Source organism: Gadus chalcogrammus, chromosome 5, assembly GCF_026213295.1.
Source record: "Gadus chalcogrammus isolate NIFS_2021 chromosome 5, NIFS_Gcha_1.0, whole genome shotgun sequence".
Lineage (NCBI taxonomy): Eukaryota > Metazoa > Chordata > Actinopteri > Gadiformes > Gadidae > Gadus > Gadus chalcogrammus.
Window position 1 is genome coordinate 18,674,780 of NC_079416.1, and position 18,388 is coordinate 18,693,167.

Genomic DNA, 18,388 nt, shown 5'->3' on the forward strand with positions numbered 1-18,388 from the left:
AATCCTTAACAACCAACAGACAAAGGAAAACGTGCTGCAGTGCTCACTCAGCTGGGACTATCCACCAATAGGAATCCTAGTACCTGTTCCCCTCTTTAGTCCACACTCAGCTGGGACTATCCACCAATAGGAATCCTAGTACCTGTGCCCCTCTTTAGCCATAGCATGTAGCTAGCATCAGCAGAGCATGTGGCTTAGCACAGCCACAGCATGTAGCTAGCAGCGCCAGAGCGTGTAGCTTAGCATCGCCAGCGCATGAGGCTAGCAGTGCCAGAGCATGTAGCTAGCACCGCCAGAGCGATGCTAGCTAAAATATAATATGAGGTTTAGAAGGGAAATTGATGTTGCGTTTTGTAGCTAGCTAGTTAATTGTACAAAAACTTGTCTATTTATATAAATATGCCAATGTTCAAACAGCACCTCAAAAAATTCCTTTTCACCAAGACCCTTTTTGTAAAGCGACCTTGGGTGCTATGAAAGGCGCTATATAAATCCAAGTAATTATTATATATTTCAGCAAGTCGTACACGTTGTCACTTTAACCTCAACCATTTATCCGATCATACCGTGACTCGTTGTATTCACTTTACCACCGCCACCACTCTCTCATGTGTTGACTTCCCTTGGCGCCCGTCTTCCTGGTGGATTCTAACGGTTCTGGCGCCTCTCCTCAGGTCCATCACCAAGACGGTGGTCAGCGCCGAGGTCCGCAAAGAGATCGAGGAGAACCAGAAGGTAACTCTTGGCCGTCTCCTCCCACACAACGTTCACTGCATTGTTGCCTCCGCCCTCCTGCTGTCTCTCCTCCACCCATCCTCTGCGTCTCTCCTCCCCTCTCCCCCTACCACCTCCATCTCTTCATCCATCTCTACCTCCCCCATCTGTCCCTCCCTCCCTCCCTCCCTCCCTCCCTCCCTCCGTCTTCCATCCAACACTCCCTCTATCCCGCAGCGGTCTCTTCATCTCTCCCCCCGTCCCTCTATCCATCAGTCTCTCGCTCTCCATCAGCCCACTCACTCCATCCATTATCTCTCCCTCCATCCACCCACTCCATCCATTAATCCTTCCCTGGCTCAGTGTCCGCTACTGTCCAGAGAAGTGCCCGCGGTGAGTGTGTCTCCCGATCATCTAGATGGATCTCTCTCTCTCTCTCTCTGTCTCTCTGTCTCTCTCTCTCTCTCTCTCTCTCTGTCTCTCTGCGTCTCTCTCTGCGTCTTTCCTCTCTCTCTCTCTCTCTCTCTCTCTGCGTCTCTTTCTCTCTGCGTCTCTCTCTCTCTCTCTCTCTCTCTCTCTCTCTCTCTCTCTCTCTCTTCTCTCTGCATCTATCTCTCTCTCTGCGTCTGTCTCTCTCTCGTCTTTCTCTCAGTGTGCCTGTCTCTCTCTCTGTGTGTGCGTCTGTCTCTCTCTCCCAATGCTCTGGATGGACCTCTCTGTCTCTGTTTGTGTGTTTAAATGGCTGCCCTCCTTTCTGGCTCCTTGCTCTTGTTCCAACTCTTTATTGAGCGTTCCGGCAGCTTTCCCCGGCTGCTGACGGGGCTGTCTTTAATTGTAGGTTACAATAAAGGATTAAGGAGGCGCGCTCCCTAATATAATCCACTGGTGGAGCAGGGAGGGGGGATGGATGGTGTAATTATACACCGACGCCGCTGTGTCCCCGTTAGCCGTTGGCCCGCCATCAGCACAAAGCAATATCGGTAGGAGAGAGCTCGCTCTCCTTTTGGGGGCCATTTAGTTTTTATTTGCTTTTAACTTTACCTCTGTTCATCAACGGGCCGCAGAACTTCACCTCGCGCTTTTGTTCGTTTAACTTTGTTTGCTTTCGGTTTTGTGCGACTCCGACGGTGTGAAGAATTGCAACGCAACACCTTCGATGAAAACGAGTTTAGGTTGCCAACACTTGATGTGCCTAACTCACCCCTTCTCTTTCTCTCTCGGTCTCTCTCTCTCTGTGTCTCTCTCTCTCTCTCTCTGCCTCTCTGTCTCTCCGTCTCGGCCTCTCTCTCGGTCTCTCTGTCTCTCTCTCTCTCTGTGTCTCTCTCTCTCTCTCTCTCTCTGCCTCTCTGTCTCTCCGCCTCTCTGTCTCTCCGTCTCGGCCTCTCTCTCGGTCTCTCTGTGTCTCTCTCGCGGTTTCTCCCTTGGCCTCTCCCTCTCCGTCGGCCTCTCTATCTCTCTCACTCTCTCTCCCGGTCACTCTCTCTGCCTCCATCTCTCTCGGCTTCTCTCCCCCTCTCCCCTCCGTCTCTCTCTCTCTGTGTTCCTCTCAATCTCAGTGTTTATTTCTCACCTCTCGTCCTTTCCTCCCCCTCGGGTTGCAAACAACAGCAGCAGTGTGGTAATTAGAGGGAGCCTTTGTGCGTTCCACAGGAAGCCATTATTACATCAGTTTTTTTTATATTGTTTTCTCTTTCGCTAGTTTGGCTGTGCAGCCGACACACAAACCCAGACGCACGCTTGCTCCAGATAGAATTGCGCCATAGAATCCTCGTGTTTTTTTTGTTCCCCTCCCTTTCCCACACTCTCACTCTCAATCTTACCTGCCTCTAATTCCCCCCTCATTCCCTCCCTCTCTCTCCGAGGCTCCTGCAGTGTTTCAACAGGATGAATGATATTTGTGATAATCATGTCTGGTTGTGATTGTGGTGTCGGCAGAAATGATTAATCGGACGTCTTTGTTTCTCTGTAATGGGATTTGACTGTGCCAAATGACTCTGAGCTTTCCTGTCCGTGCACACATACACACACACACACCACCCACACACCACCCACCCACACACACACACACACACACACACACACACACACACACACACACACACACACACACACACACACACACACACACACACACACACACACACACACACACACACACACACACACACACACACACACACACACACACACACACACACACTCTCTCTCTGAAGGCTTCCCAAAGGCACTTTCTCTCACTTCATAGACACACGTTTCTCTGATAATTAGATTGGTGTAAACCGTGAGTCTGATTGCTCTATACAGAGCTGTCAGTGTCAGCGGCCCTGATTGCGTGCTGCTCTCCCTGACCTCCAGGAGACACCGTCTGTCAGGGGGCCAAGCCCCGCCTGGCAACAGCCTCTCACGGCTCTGTCGCTCGTGGCTCGTCAAGGTCCAACCCGGACACGGCAGCAGAACATGACCTGGGGGCTGTCGGAATGCCTTGACTAATACATATTCCTCTATCTCTCCCTCCCTCCCTCTATAGTTATTTAAGGGCTCTCTGGGCCTGCAGCCGGGGGACTCTGCCCTGTTCATCAACGGGCTGCACATCGACCTGGACACGCAAGACATCTTCAGGTAGAACCCGACTGCAGTCCAGTCCCCACCGCGGCCCATCTATGCCATCCTGCTAAATCCACAGGCCGCACTACCTACCGCCGCGGCCGGGGGGAGGGGGGTCAGAACTCACGCACTACGCTTCGTGCTACATCTTTTGACGTCTCCCTCCCCCTCCCTCCCCCCCCCAGTGTGTTCGAGGTGCTCCGCAGCGAGACCACCGTGATGGAGGGCCTGCGCTCGCTGCACGTGGACACGCCCCACATCCACGACGTCCTGAAGCTCAACGTGCAGCCGTCGGACTCGGACTACGCCGTCGACATCCGCCACCCGGCCATCAACGTGAGGACCCCGGGATGTTCTTCGTACTCGTCATAGCCCTGATACTCATTCTACCCCCTGATACTCATTCTACCCCCTGATAATCATCATACCCCCTGATACTCATTCTACCCCCTGATACTCATTCTACCCCCTGATACTCATTCTACCCCCTGTTACTCATCCTACCCCCTGATACTCAACCTACCCCCTGATACTCATCCTACCCCCTGATACTCATTCTACCCCCTGATACTCATTCTACCCCCTGATACTCATTCTACCCCCTGATACTCATTCTACCCCCTGATACTCATTCTACCCCCTGATACTCATTCTACCCCCTGATACTCATCCTACCCCCTGATACTCATTCTACCCCCTGATACTCATTCTACCCCCTGATACTCATTCTACCCCCTGATACTCATTCTACCCCCTGATACTCATTCTACCCCCTGATACTCATTCTACCCCCTGATACTCATTCTACCCCCTGATACTCATCCTACCCCCTGATACTCCTCCTACCCCCTGATACTCATCATGCTCTTCATACCTCCTGATAGGTGATTATACTGAAACACCTTCTCTTTTGCATTTCTGTCTGTCTGTCTCTCCAATCCGTCTGTCTGTCTTTCTGTCCTGTCTCCCTCTCTGTCTGTCTCCCTCCCTCTCTGTCTGTCTGTCTTTCTGTCTGTCTGTCTGTCTGTCTCTCCGTCTGTCTGTCTGTCTCTCCATCCATCTGTCTGTCTTTCTTTCTGTCCTGTCTCCCTATCTGTCTATCTGTCCGTCCGTCCATCCGTCTGTCTTTCCATCTGTCTGTCTGTGCGCCCCCCTGGTCAGTGGATCAACAACCTGGAGACGGACCACCGCTACAGCTCCTGGCCTTACAACGTCCAGGAGCTGCTGAGGCCCACCTTCCCCGGGGTCATCCGACAGATCCGCAAGAACTTCCACAACCTGGTGAGGCGTCGTCACCCCCCCCCCCCCCCCCCCCCACCCTCCTGGGGTCCCAGGTCACCCCTCAGCAAGCGTGTTGTGCTGTCATGTGGTGACAAACAGGAAGCAAAGGTTTCAGTGATGTCAGAAGAGAAAGCGTGTGTGTGTGTGTGTGTGTGTGTGTGTGTGTGTGTGTGTGTGTGTGTGTGTGTGTGTGTGTGTGTGTGTGTGTGTGTGTGTGTGTGTGTGTGTGTGTGTGTGTGTGTGTGTGGTTATATGCAACGCTGGAAGCCTTTCCTGTAACTTTTTCTGTGTGTGTGCGTTCTTGTGTGTGTTCCAGGTTATTGTTCTGGACCCAAATCAGGAAAACGCTGCAGAACTTCTTAATGTCGCTGAGATGTTCTACACAAACAACATCCCACTGAGGTACGTGTGTGCGTGTGTGTGTCTTTGTGCTCATGCTGTGCGTGTGCATGTTTGCTTTTTCGGAAATTTGTTGGTTTTGTTGTTGGGATGATAATCAACCGGAATTAGGAATCGCACTAATACCGTTCTTGTTTACATCTTGTTTACCTTCTTGTTTACCTCCGCTTGAGCGCGGGTACGCGTCATTGTGAGCCTTTCAGAAACGTTGCAGTGTTTTAATTAAGATCCATTTGTGAAACACAAAATGCTCCCTCACGTTTTCCAAATGAAAGTCTGAAGGCAGGAAGCTCAGATAATCTGCCGTGCGAACGCCCTGTCATTCAGGGATCTCTCTGCCTCCTTTGTGACGCAATGCATCTTGGGAGGTTTGTTTGCACACTGATTATGCGCCGCTCTGATTCTGAACCGTTGCGTCTCACCCCACGAGCAATCCTCAAAGTGAGAACAAATGAAAACATTTTTAGAGTGATATATTTGCATTGACTTTGGTGCCTTCATGGATGAACAGAGAAAGGTCAAAGTTCGCCATCTAACCTGGGTCGCTGCACGGCGTAGACCCGGCCTACATGGTTCATCGAGTTGATCTGCCTTTATGCAACGCATTTCATCCAGTTGATCCGTATTTGTGTTTAGGTGTCCCTGAGCAAGACACCTCACCCTTACTGCTTCCGACGAGCCGGCTGTCGCCTTGCGTGGTTGTCACCGCCGTCGGTGTGTGAATGTGTGCATGAATAAGAAAATGTTAGGCAACATTGTCGAGAGCTTTGAGTGGCCACTGCCACGAGAAGCGCGGTATCAAGTATTTTATAGTTCACACGGGAAAGCCGCCCCTCCCGACAGCCTGATGTCCCCAGGCCTGGGGTTGGTGGTGTCAACCCCAGGATAGGCCTGGTGTTCCTGGTGTCAGACAGACAGCCTGTGGTCCTGTGTGTGTATGTGTGTGTGTGTGTGTGTGTGTGTGTGTACCTCAGACCAACAGCCTGTGGTCCTGTGTGTGTGTGTTTGTGTGTCCCTCAGACCAACAGCCTGTGGTCCTGTGTGTGCGTGTGTGTGTGTGTGTGTGTGTGCGTGTGTGTGTGTCCCTCAGACCAACAGCCTGTGGTCCTGTGTGTGTGTGTGTGTGTGTGCGTGTGTGTGTGTCCCTCAGACCAACAGCCTGTGGTCCTGTGTGTGTGTGTGTGTGTGTGTACGTGTGTCCCTCAGACCAACGGCCTGTGGTCCTGTGTGTGTGTGTGTGTGTGTGTGTGTGTGTGTGTGCGTGTGTGTGTGTGTGTTAGGGATCGACCGATACGGATTTTTTAGGGCCGATACGATACCGATATTTTTTCATCAGCCTTAGCCGATACCGATATTTAGAGCCGATACTACTTTTCTTTTTGTGTGTGTGTGTGTGTGTGTGTGTGTGTGTGTGTGTGTGTGTGTGTGTGTGTGTGTGTGTGTGTGTGTGTGTGTGTGTGTGTGTGTGTGTGTGTGTGTGTGTGTGTGTGTGTGTGTGTGTGTGTGTGTCCCTCAGACCAACAGCCTGTGGTCCTGTGTGTGTGTGTCCCCAGGATAGGCCTGGTGTTCGTGGTGTCGGACGAGGACGACGTGGACGGGATGGAGGACGCGGGTGTGGCGCTGGTCCGGGCCTACCACTACATGTGCCACGAGGTGGACAGCCAGAGCGCCTTCGAGGCCGTCATATCCGTGAGTTCAGAGAGAGTGTGTGTGTGTGTGTGTGGGAGGAGGAGGATAGTGTGGTGGTTGGGGTTGCTGCTAACAGGTTGAATGTATTTGGATACAGTCGCCCATACAGTTAAAAGGCTATAAAACTGTTGTACATGTGTAGAATTTCCTCATATGATCACCTCATCCGTCTCTTTGATGTCTCCTGCTCTGTATTGCTACAAATCTATCTTTTTACTCGTTCAGTTCATCACCGACCATCTTGTCGTCAGTGTTCATGCCTTTCCCCCAGCTCTCATGTCTTTCTGCGTCTTTCTCCTCTTCCTCTCTCTTTCTCTTCCTCCTCGCTCGCACCCATCTGGTCCTGTCTTACTTAGTTTTGTTTCTTTTGCATCTTAGGATCTCTCTCGCGCGAGCGTGCTCGCTCTCGTTCTGTCTCAACTGTGACCCAAATGTCGAGCCCTAACCCCCCTCTGTCCCTCCCTCCCTCCCTCCCTCCCTCCCTCCATCCCCACCAGATGTTCAACCAGGTGGTGCCGGGGGGGCGGCTGAGCGTGGGTGACGTGGTGAAGGTGCTGGAGAAGAGGTACCCCTACGTGGAGGTCAGCAGCATCCTGGGAGCCGACTCCAGCTACGAGGCCAACAGGAAGGTGAGTCGTCGGCCTCTCTCTTTCTCGCTCTCGCTCTCTGTCTCTCGGAGCCCACGCCGGGAATTCGGTGCAATGCGTTGTAACATGAAGAAGATACAAAATGAAGAACATAAAGTATCCATAAATGATGTTGATGGGCACAGTCAGAGTAAAAATGTAGATGCATTTTGTGGACAGTAAGTGAACCCACTTTACATCACCGTCATTGCAAGAGAACCCTTACAAGGCTAGAGGCTGTATCGCTATATACTCCAGATCGGCCGATAGGTATAAGTTCGAACTTCAGGTGTCGGGAAAGAAAGAATGGTATCGGAACATCTCTCGTTTTGAAACGTAACATTGAATATTAGCTGCGTAAAGCATACTGGCCGAAAGCTAACCCAACGCCGCTGTGTCCGGCCGCGGTCCCCCAGGAGGGGCGGGGCTACTACTCGCAGACGGGGCTGGGGCCGCTGCCCGTGGTGATGTACAACGGGATGCCCTTCCAGCGGGAGCAGCTGGACCCCGACGAGCTGGAGACCGTCACCATGCACAAGATCCTCGAGACCACCACCTTCTTCCAGAGGGCCGTCTACCTGGTACGCACGCGCGCACACGTACACGTGCGCACACATGTACCGTATGCACGCATGTTCGCACACACGTACACACACGTACGTGCACACGCGTACACACACGTGTACACACGTGCATACACGTGCACATACACACACGCACACACACACACACGCGGTGGACTTGCAAGTGCACGCACACACTGTTACAAAGGAATACATTTTCAGGAAAACACAAGCTCACTCTGCTTGTAGCTCATTTGTTGTCGAAAAATCGAATTCATGTTCAATGCGGTCAAGGGTGCACGCACCCCTCTGTGTTCTTCATGAGTGGTTCAGCACTGCCTGGCCCGCAGTAGAGCCGCCTCGCTAATCCCTGCTGTTCCCTGGTTGGCCTGTAGGGGGAGCTGGCCACCGACCACGACGTGGTGGACTTCATGATGAACCAGCCCAACGTGGTGCCGCGCATCAACCCCCGAGTCCTGGACACCAGCAGGACCTACCTGGACCTGTCCGACACCAGTGAGGATACACACGCGCACGTGCACGCACGCGCACAAAGACACACACACCTGCACAAAAACACGCGCACACCCACAAAAACACACACGCATGCACGAAAACACACACATACACGAAAACACACACGTGCACAAAAACACACGCACAAAAACACACACACACACACAAAAACACACGCACACGCCAATTTCTTCTGCTTGATTCCAGTCAATCCATTTCTCGGTGTGCCTCCCTCTCTCTCGTAGACAACTTCTTCGTGGACGACTATGCCCGCTTCTCGACCCTGGATACCAAACAAAGGAGTACGGCCGTGGCCAACAGCATGAACTACATGACCAAGAAAGGTACCGCTGCTCGTGTTCCAAGTGTTTCCTTCAGTGAGAGGAAAGGGGGTTTGGACGGGGCGAGTCAAATGGGGATAATGTCTTTGTTCTATCTATTCTCTCCACCTTCTCTCCGTCTTATGATCCGTCTGCCTTCCCCCTCCTCCCTCCTCCCTCCTCCCTCCTGCCCCCTCCTCTCTGAATCAGGGATGACTGCCAACAGTAAGCAAACTTTCCCTTTCTTTTCCCTTTTCCTGCTATTTCTTCTTTAAACCTTAAACCTGCACTATGAACGTTATCCAAACAGCAGCCTCTAGTGGCTCAAGTTTGAGCTGCGGTTATAGCTTCATCATTTCCAGACTACCAGGGGGGAAAAGTGGACTGGAATCAAAGGATTTAAAGAAAGCACGTCGACAACAACGAGGGGGAAAAGTACGGACCAGAATAAATGGATTCAGAGAAAAGGATGTCCCCGATGGGACTGATGCTCGGATGAGGGTGTTTATTCTCAGAAATCATTCTACTTCAGAGATCTTGCACTGGAGTAGAAATGTGAGGCAGAGTGCAGGTTTAATCTTTTTGAACTGCTCGTGCCTGCGGCAACGTCTAACTTCTACCTTTCAACCCCTGTGTGCTTCAGTGTCTTTCTGTCTCCCATCCCACATCCCTCCTTCACCTGAGTTGGCCCTCTGAAGTCCCCCCTGTGTAACCCACTTGCATCGCTCCCTAACCCCACTCTGCACATTCTTATGAAGCCTATATATATATATATATAGGCAGTTCGCGCGGCCCTCATTTAACTTCCAGCTTCTTTTTAGTTTTGGTTTGTTCCACCTGCACGAGCGTAGCATTGTTACGGGGCGTGGGCGTGAGGTCTGAGCCGTTGTGTGGGTGAGAGGAGGCAGCGCTGTACCACGGCTGTAAGACTCCTCACCCGGCACACGCCTCCATCCTCCGCACCACAGTATGGGCCTCAGTCCTCTGTAGCCCGGCCCTCTCCCCCATGGAGGCCCTCCCCCATGCCCCGCCTCCCCTCATGCCCCGCCTCCCCTCATGCCCCACCTCTCCTCATGCCCCGCCCTCCTCGTCATGCCCGTCCCTCCCCTCATGCCCAGCCCCCTCCCCTCATGCCCCGCCTCCTCCCCTCCCCTCATGCCCGCCCTCCCCTCTCATGCCCGCCCTCCCCCTTCATGCCCCGCCCACCCCTCATGCCCCGCCCACCCCTCATGCCCCGCCCACCCCTCATGCCCCGCCCCCTCCCCTCATGCCCCGCCCCCTCCCCTCATGCCCCGCCCTCCCCTCTCATGCCACGCCCTCTCCCCTCATGCCCCGCCCTCCCCCCTAAGGCCACTCCCCTTCCCCTCATGCCCCACCCCCTCCCCTCATGCTCTGCCCTCCCCCCTCATGCCCTGCCTCTGATTGGTCCGGTTGTGGCCATGACCTCATCCACTGTCTTCCTTTCTTGTTGTTGTTGTTGTTGCCAGATGATGGCTTCGTCCGTCCCGTCACCTTCTGGGTGGTGGGAGACTTCGACCAGCCGTCCGGACGCCAGCTGCTCTACGACGCCATCAAACACATGGTGACACACCCACACATACGCACGCACACACATGCGTGCACGCATGCAAGCAAGCACACACACATACACAAGCAAGCAAGCACGCACATACTTGCATACGCACCCACGCTCACACACATGCACATACACACGCACACATAATGACACACATGTACGCACACACACCAGCAAAGGTATTTCAGAAAGTGAGAAAATGCAAGATTCTCTAAAATCAAATCCATTGAGCCCAAGATAAAATAGCAGGCCACTGTCCGCCAGGAAGATGGAATATTAAAACGCATGTAACACAGCCACGCTGCCACTAGGGGGACGAGCAGGCAGAGTGCTGTGCTGCTGTTTATATTCCCCCGTGTTGGTGGTAATGGTATCACAACACAGCAATAGCTCGTGTTAGCCGACGCTAGCTTCACGGCGTCGGCCTATCGATCAACGGCGACTAGAACCTCGGCCTGGGCAGGTTCATGGCACTACGAAAGCCATCCGCGCTGTGAACACGACCCCCTTCCTCCTCCCCTCCCCCCCCCGACAGAAAAGCAGCAACAACGTGCGTCTGGGGATGATCAACAACCCGTCGGCGGCGGTCACGCCCGAGGGCAGCCGCGTGGCGCGCGCCGTCTGGGCGGCCATGCAGACGCAGACCGCCAACAACGCCAAGAACTTCATCACCAAGATGGCCAAGGAGGACACGGCCAGGGCGCTGGAGGCCGGCGCAGACATACGCAGCTTCGCCGTCGGGGTGAGGGGGGGGAGTGGGGCTCGTGTGAGTGTGTGTGTGTGTGTGTGTGTGGGCATGTGTTCACAGGAGTGGTGTGTGTGTGTGTGCGTGTGTGTGAATCTTTGCGAGTGCATGCATTTGTGTGTCGCAATTGAAAACGTCACACACATAGAACCCGCATTGTCCGTGTGTCCAGGCTCTAACCCCGGCCTCCATGTTTTCTTCACCCCCCCCCCCCCCCCCCACAGGGGATGGACATGGATCTGTTCCAGAGCGCGTACGACGGGCCCAAGCTGGACTTCCTGCAGTCACACAGCGTCTACTGCAGCCACGCCCTGAAGCTGAGGAGGGGCCAGAGGGCCGTGGTCAGCAACGGAAGAGTACGCACGCACACACACGCACGCACGCACGCACGCACACTTGCACGCACGCACGCATACACCTACACACACTTGCAATCACACAATTACACACAACCGCATGCACACACTATCACACACTTGCACCCACTTACAAACACACACTCTTGCACAAACACTCTTGTACACACACTCGTACAACCACATGCAAACTTCTTACTCTTAACTACATGCTAATCTACACAGTCGCTGACTCGCCCCCCCTCGCTCACTCGCACCAACGTTAACTCTTGCCGCCTCTCTCCGCCTCTCTCCGTACCTGCAGGTCATTGGTCCGCTGGGAGAGGAGGAGGTCTTTAACCAGGATGACTTCCTCCTATTGGAGAGCATCATCCTCAAGACCTCCGGAGAGCCAATCAAAACCAAGGTCTTGCAGTTTGGAATCGAGGAGGACCGGTAAGCACCTCTCCTCTCTCACACCACCACCACCACCACTCTACAGCACCTCCACCCATCATCACCACAAGCACCACCAAGACCTTTACACCAACACCTTCACCAACACCATAACCACCATAGCCACCACCCCCACCAACACCATAACCACCATAGCCACCACCCCCACCAACACCATAACCACCATAGCCACCACCCCCACCAACACCATAACCACCACCACCTCCACCCCAAACCCTCTCTTCTACATCACCACCATCACCTCCCCCATTAACTTTTTCACACACACGTTGGGGAGTTGGTGTGTGTTGCTGCGATGACCTTCTCACCGGGCGGGGAGAAGGGAGGCCCTTGGTTAATTCGGCCCTGGGGGGGGGCCCGCTAAGTCAGCAGTCCCCCAGCCTCGAGGTCACCTCGGTCACGGTGAAGCGCGGGTCGAGGTAAAGTCGCTGACTCGCGCTATAGCTATTTGATGACGGCCTCAGTTTCGATCAAACTGAAAAATGTGAGCAGACTTGTGGCTAATGATCTGTGGCCACGACCAAACGACTGCTACTGCGGTTCCCTGACTGTCGTTCAGACATTACCTTGCCTGGGTAGTGGACATCGCTTCACTGGGTAGTGGACATCCCGTCATTGGGTAGTGGACATCCCGTCACTGGGTAGTGGACATCTCTTCACTGGGTAGTGGACATCACTTCACTGGGTAGTGGACATCACTTCACTGGGTAGTGGACATCAGCTCACTGGGTAGTGGACATCAGCTCACTGGGTAGTGGACATCACTTCACTGGGTAGTGGACATCACTTCACTGGGTAGTGGACATCACTTCACTGGGTAGTGGACATCACTTCACTGGGTAGTGGACATCGCTTCACTGGGTAGTGGACATCAGCTCACTGGGTAGTGGACATCACTTCACTGGGTCTGGAGTCTCAGTGTGTGTGTGTGTGTGTGTGTGTGTGTGTGTGTGTGTGTGTGTGTGTGTGTGTGTGTGTGTGTGTGTGTGTGTGTGTGTGTGTGTGTGTGTGTGTGTGTGTGTGTGTGTGTGTGTGTGTGTGTGGAGTAGGGCCAGTGACTTGGTGATGAAGGTGGACGCTCTGCTCTCCGCTCAGCCCAAGGGAGAAGCCCGGGTGGAGTACGGCTTCGCTGACGACCGCTTCAGGTAAGCTAAACCAGGGTGTGTACAAATATATACACTGTATATATTTATACATGCCTATGTTGTTTCTTCCTTTTTCATATTTTTGGGACTTGGAACTTTTCTCATGCATCCTCCTTTGACTGACTTTGGGTGTAAAATAATCACATTATATCAAACTGAAGTTTTCCTTCGACACAATTAAACCTTTTTTCAGAGCGTATCAAAGCGAACGTCTAACTCAATATTCTCCGCACACCAAATGCACCCAGCCTCCATCTGGCTGCCCTGCTAATTGGCTGTTGTTGATGATGTTGTTGTTGTCGTTGTTGTTGTTGTTGTGGTGTTCTCAGTGCTGTGAAGATCCGGCCCAGAGAGGGGGAGGTCTACTTTGATGTGGTTGCCGTGGTGGATCCTGTAACCAGGGACGCCCAGAAAGTAGCTCCACTGCTGCTGGTACGTTCACACGCGGTCCAGTCCGGTCCTGACCGGTCCGGTCTTCTCCGGTCCTGACCGGTCCGGTCGTGGCAAGAGTTTCAGTCTTTAAAGATCTTCTTTGATCAATCAAGTTTGACCCTCATTTTGACCATGCAGGAAACCCTTGGCTTGTAAAATATCCTTGCCTGAATCAACATTAATAGATGTATTTATGTATTTTTATTTATTTTTTTATTTTATTTTTTTTATATCTGTGCTGCTTAATCCTCTCAAAACTACTTGAGAGGAGTTGTTGCCAACGGCCAGTGATGAAGATGAAGCAACAGGCTAGGTCGCTGTGAGTGATCCAAACCTAACTAGCCCCTCCTTCTTTCCTTCCTCCTCCCGGCCCGGTCGACCTTTGACCCCTAGGTTCTGAAGCAGCTGGTGAACATCAATCTGAGGGTCTTCATGAACTGTCAATCCAAACTGTCAGACCTGCCTCTCAAGAGGTGAGCTCACCTCCACCTGTTTATAAAGTCACCTCCACCTCCAGATTATAACATCACCTCCACCACCAGTTAACAAAGTCACCTCCACCTGTTTATAATGTCCCCTCCACCTCCAGATTATAACAACACCTCCACCTCCAGTTTACAAAGTCACCTCCACCTGTTTATAATGTCCCTCCACCTCCAGATTATAACATTACCTCCACCTCCAGTTTACAAAGTCACCTCCACCTCCAAATTATAACATCCCCTCCACTTCACCTCCTCCTCCAGTTTACAAAGTCACCTCCACCTGTTAACATAACAACATAATTCACACATTCATACCAACAGGCCACATATGTCCTCGGCGACTAGAGAGGCTCCTTCCCCATCCTAGGGAGGCGTCCGGCCCCTACAAGAAGCCATTCATTCATGGACCAATTCTAGAGACACGAGCGCCCAGGTGTTCGAGAGACCCAGAAGCTCAAGGCCACAAGAACAAGTGTAATTCCCGCACATAGCCACAAACCAAGTTGCAATGCCAACACATAGCCGCAAGGGAGCAGCATAAAGACACATACGGGTATCCAGGGGGCGGGAGTTCAGCACCATGCTTAGCCAATCAGTGAGTCCACGCCTGCCCCGTATTAAAGTCACAACGCATAGCCCAGGGGGCTAGAACGCTCCAGGTAACGCATCCTTCAGATGCCCTACCAAGTGTATCTCCACGTGTGCCAACACAATTCCCCTCCTTTTGCTTCATAGAGACTAGTTCAAAACTTTACCAAATAAAGTGAGTTAAAGCGATCCTGATTCGAGTTCCTTTCCAAAGAACACGACACTGTTTATAATGTCACCTCCACCACCACCTCATGCTGATGAAGCCACCATCATTAAGGTGCACTTCTCTCTGTGCGAGCTGTGTCATTCTAACCTCTGGTACAGCCATCAGGATGTCAGGAAGTGTTTATCTGTTTACCTCAACGCCAAGCCGAGAGGGGAACGCGTGCCCTTGTAAAATACTCTGATTGAGCCCATTTCCAATATATTCACAGTTATTGATTTCATAATCTCAAAGATTAACGTCACCCACAATACCAAACCGACAGCAGTGTTGGCATTTTAAAGACGTTCTGAGTTGTGGGCTACATAATTGAAAATATAAAATATGATAACGTATCATTTCAATAATGTAGCACACAGCGTCGATACAGTCGACCTCCACTGCAGGTCCTTTGTCACAGTCGATCGTCTGTCATCGATCTGCCCTCGTTTTCAGTCTACTCTTTGGAGTCCACTTTTCACTTTTTCTGGCGTTTGGACCACCGTCCCGTACTCTCCCTGGAACCCCCCTCCCTCATCCCCGTCCTGTACCCCCTCATCCCCGTCCTGGGGCCCCTCTCCCCCCACTCCTGGTACCCCCTCTTCCCCTCTCCCTCTCTCCTCCTCTCCTCCCGTCCTGCGTCTCTGAACCCCCCTCCTCTCGGCCCCCCCTGCGTCTCCTAGCTTCTACCGCTACGTGCTGGAGCCGGAGGTGGGGTTCCAGGCGGACGGCAGTGTCTCGGCGGGGCCCCTAGCCCGCTTCCTGGACATGCCCCAGACGCCCCTCTTCACCCTGAACCTCAACACGCCCGAGAGCTGGATGGTGGAGTCGGTGGGCACGCGCTACGACCTGGACAACATCTACCTGGAGGAGGTACGGGGCTGCGGTCGGGCTTCAGGGGCTCCCTCTAGGGGTGAACACGAGCTATTGTTGCAGAGGGCTCCCTCTAGGGGTGAACACGAGCTATTGTTGCAGAGGGCTCCCTCTAGGGGTGAACACGAGCTATTGTTGCAGAGGGCTCCCTCTAGGGGTGAACACAAGCTATTGTTGCAGAGGGCTCCCTCTAGGGGTGAACACGTGCTATTGTTGCAGAGGGCTCCCTCTAGGGGTGAACATGAGCTATTGTTGCAGAGGGCTCCCTCTAGGGGTGAACACAAGCTATTGTTGCAGAGGGCTCCCTCTAGGGGTGAACACATGCTATTGTTGCAGAGGGCTCCCTCTAGGGGTGAACACGTGCTGTTGCACGCACAGCCAGGCCTTAACTCTCTTTTTAGCACTAAGTATGCTAAAAAACTATTTAATTTATCCGATCACCAGTATCTTTAAACATATCTGATACTCTTTAAAGTCTCCAATTTACATTTGTAAACACATTTGTGGTCTTTTCTTTCTAGTACTCCTCCCTCCCCTCGCTTACTCCCGTTGACATGCAGTCCTCTTTCTGTTTGAGTGTGAGTCAGGAGAGCTGGCGTGCACCTAACACTGTGTGTCCCCCCCGTCCCCGTCCCCCCCGTCCCCCCCCAGGTGGACAGCATCGTGGCGGCCCAGTACGAGCTGGAGCACCTCCTCCTGGAGGGGCACTGCTTCGACGTGAGCACGGGACAGCCCCCCCGCGGGCTGCAGTTCACCCTGGGGACCGCCTCCGAGCCCGTCATCGTGGACACCATCGTCATGGCGAACCTGGTGAGTGACGGCCCCCCCCCCCCCCCCCCCCTACTAGAATAACATTTAAAGGAGTTGTAGCAGTAGGAGTGTTTTGTGCGCCCTCTCAGTGCTCTGATGTTACCGGTGTGTACTGTGAGAGGCATATTGTGTGGGGTTCTGATTGGGTGTGGAGGTGAGAGGCGCGTCGTAAGGGGTTCTGATTGGGTGGGGAGGTGAGAGGCGGGTCATAAGGGGTTCTGATTGGCTCTCTGCAGGGATACTTCCAGCTGAAGGCCAACCCCGGAGCCTGGACCCTGAAGCTGAGGAAAGGACGCTCAGACGACATCTACAAGATCTACAGGTGAGCGGGGAGGGGGGACAGGTGAGGATGGGACAGGTGAGGGGGGAGGGGGTGAGGGTGAGGGAGCGTACCGGTGAGAGGGGGGGGGAGGACAGGTGAGGGCCCCCAGCATTGTCGACCGTCGAGATGGTCCACAACACGGGTTTGGCTGCGGGGGCCTTGCACCTTTGTACCTTTTTTGTGCTCGATCTAACTTGTAGTATTTCTATGTTTCTTCATTGAAGCCATGACGGTACAGACTCCCCGGCAGACTCCGATGACATCACCGTGGTGTTGAACAACTTCAAGACCAGGGTCATCAAAGTCAAGGTCGGTTGGCCAGCAGTCTGCAAAGTATTGTGTGTGGAGAGAGAGAGAGAGAGAGAGAGAGAGAGAGAGAGAGAGAGAGAGAGAGAGAGAGAGAGAGAGAGAGAGAGAGAGAGAGAGAGAGAGAGAGAGAGAGAGAGAGAGAGAGAGAGAGAGAGAGAGAGAGAGAGAGAGAGAGAGAGAGAGAGAGAGAGAGAGAGAGAGAGAGAGAGAGAGAGAGAGAGAGAGAGAGAGAGAGCGAGAGCTGTCGACATGACTGTCATGGTTCTGGTCTCAGGTGCAGAAGAAGGCGGACAAGATGAGCGAGGAGCTGTTGAGCGACGGCACCCCGGAGAACGACTCAGGCTTCTGGGAGTCGCTGACCAGGTACGGCCCCCCTCACCCCGTCTACACTGGGACCCCCGGGTACGGCCCCCCACACCACTCACCCTCACCCCGTCTATACTGGGACCCCCGGGTACCCGGTCTGCATTTAGGAGACCCTTTTATCCAAAGCGACTTACAATCAGTACATTTGTCAGAAGAAGAGAAACAACAATATATCGCTGTCGGTACAGTAAGGATGTTCATAGAACCACGTGCCAAGCACTCACAACCGCTAGGTTAACCCCTTCCCCGTACACAACGAAGAGAGCTGGGATCAATCGCTACAAAATGCTAAGAACGATTTTTAAGTGCCAGGACATAAAAACATACAATGAACCTTCTCCGACCAGGTATAATGTCACTGGAGATCTCGTGTTCACTGGAGATCGCGTGTTCACTGGAGATCTCGTGTTCACTGGAGATCTCGTGTTCACTGGAGATCTCGTGTTCACTGGAGATCTCGTGTTCACTGGAGATCGCGTGTTCACTGGAGATCTCGTGTTCACTGGAGATCTGTGTTAACTTGCCATCTGAGATCCGTGTTGACCTGAGATCTGTGTTTAGGGAACAGATTCAAACGTCCTTGCTCTCGTTTTTAATATCTCCCTCCCTCCTTCCTTCCTCCAGAGGGTTCACGGGCGGGGTGAAGACAGAGGAGCCCAAGCAGGAGAAGGACGACGTCATCAACATCTTCTCTGTGGCATCGGGTCACCTGTACGAAAGATTCCTCAGGTGAGTGATGGGTCATCTGTATAGAGGATCCTCAGGTGACTGATGGGTCACCTGTATAGAGGATCCTCAGGTGAGTGATGGGTCACCTGTATAGAGGATCCTCAGGTGACTGATGGGTCACCTGTATAGAGGATCCTCAGGTGAGTGATGGGTCACCTGTATAGAGGATCCTCAGGTGAGTGATGGGTCACCTGTATTGAGGATCCTCAGGTGAGTGATGGGGTCACCTGTATAGAGGATCCTCAGGTGAGTGATGGGTCACCTGTTTAGAGGATCCTC

The 18,388-nt window shown here is 53.0% G+C and overlaps 1 protein-coding gene across 1 annotated transcript in view; it reads left to right on the forward strand.

Annotated features, from left to right (window-relative positions):
• uggt1 (UDP-glucose glycoprotein glucosyltransferase 1) overlaps nt 1-18,388 on the forward strand; it is a 35,224-nt gene that overhangs the window by 10,627 nt on the left and 6,209 nt on the right. The window contains exons 11-33 of the mRNA XM_056589878.1: nt 675-735; nt 3,242-3,333; nt 3,504-3,654; nt 4,480-4,599; nt 4,916-5,001; nt 6,552-6,687; nt 7,185-7,316; nt 7,730-7,894; nt 8,272-8,392; nt 8,638-8,736; nt 10,200-10,294; nt 10,824-11,030; nt 11,258-11,389; nt 11,694-11,824; nt 12,895-12,990; nt 13,320-13,422; nt 13,816-13,895; nt 15,384-15,573; nt 16,225-16,383; nt 16,620-16,705; nt 16,930-17,014; nt 17,289-17,377; nt 18,005-18,109. Coding sequence (XP_056445853.1) covers nt 675-735; nt 3,242-3,333; nt 3,504-3,654; nt 4,480-4,599; nt 4,916-5,001; nt 6,552-6,687; nt 7,185-7,316; nt 7,730-7,894; nt 8,272-8,392; nt 8,638-8,736; nt 10,200-10,294; nt 10,824-11,030; nt 11,258-11,389; nt 11,694-11,824; nt 12,895-12,990; nt 13,320-13,422; nt 13,816-13,895; nt 15,384-15,573; nt 16,225-16,383; nt 16,620-16,705; nt 16,930-17,014; nt 17,289-17,377; nt 18,005-18,109 — 2,721 coding nt within the window. The remainder of the gene's footprint in view (nt 1-674; nt 736-3,241; nt 3,334-3,503; nt 3,655-4,479; nt 4,600-4,915; nt 5,002-6,551; nt 6,688-7,184; nt 7,317-7,729; nt 7,895-8,271; nt 8,393-8,637; nt 8,737-10,199; nt 10,295-10,823; nt 11,031-11,257; nt 11,390-11,693; nt 11,825-12,894; nt 12,991-13,319; nt 13,423-13,815; nt 13,896-15,383; nt 15,574-16,224; nt 16,384-16,619; nt 16,706-16,929; nt 17,015-17,288; nt 17,378-18,004; nt 18,110-18,388) is intronic.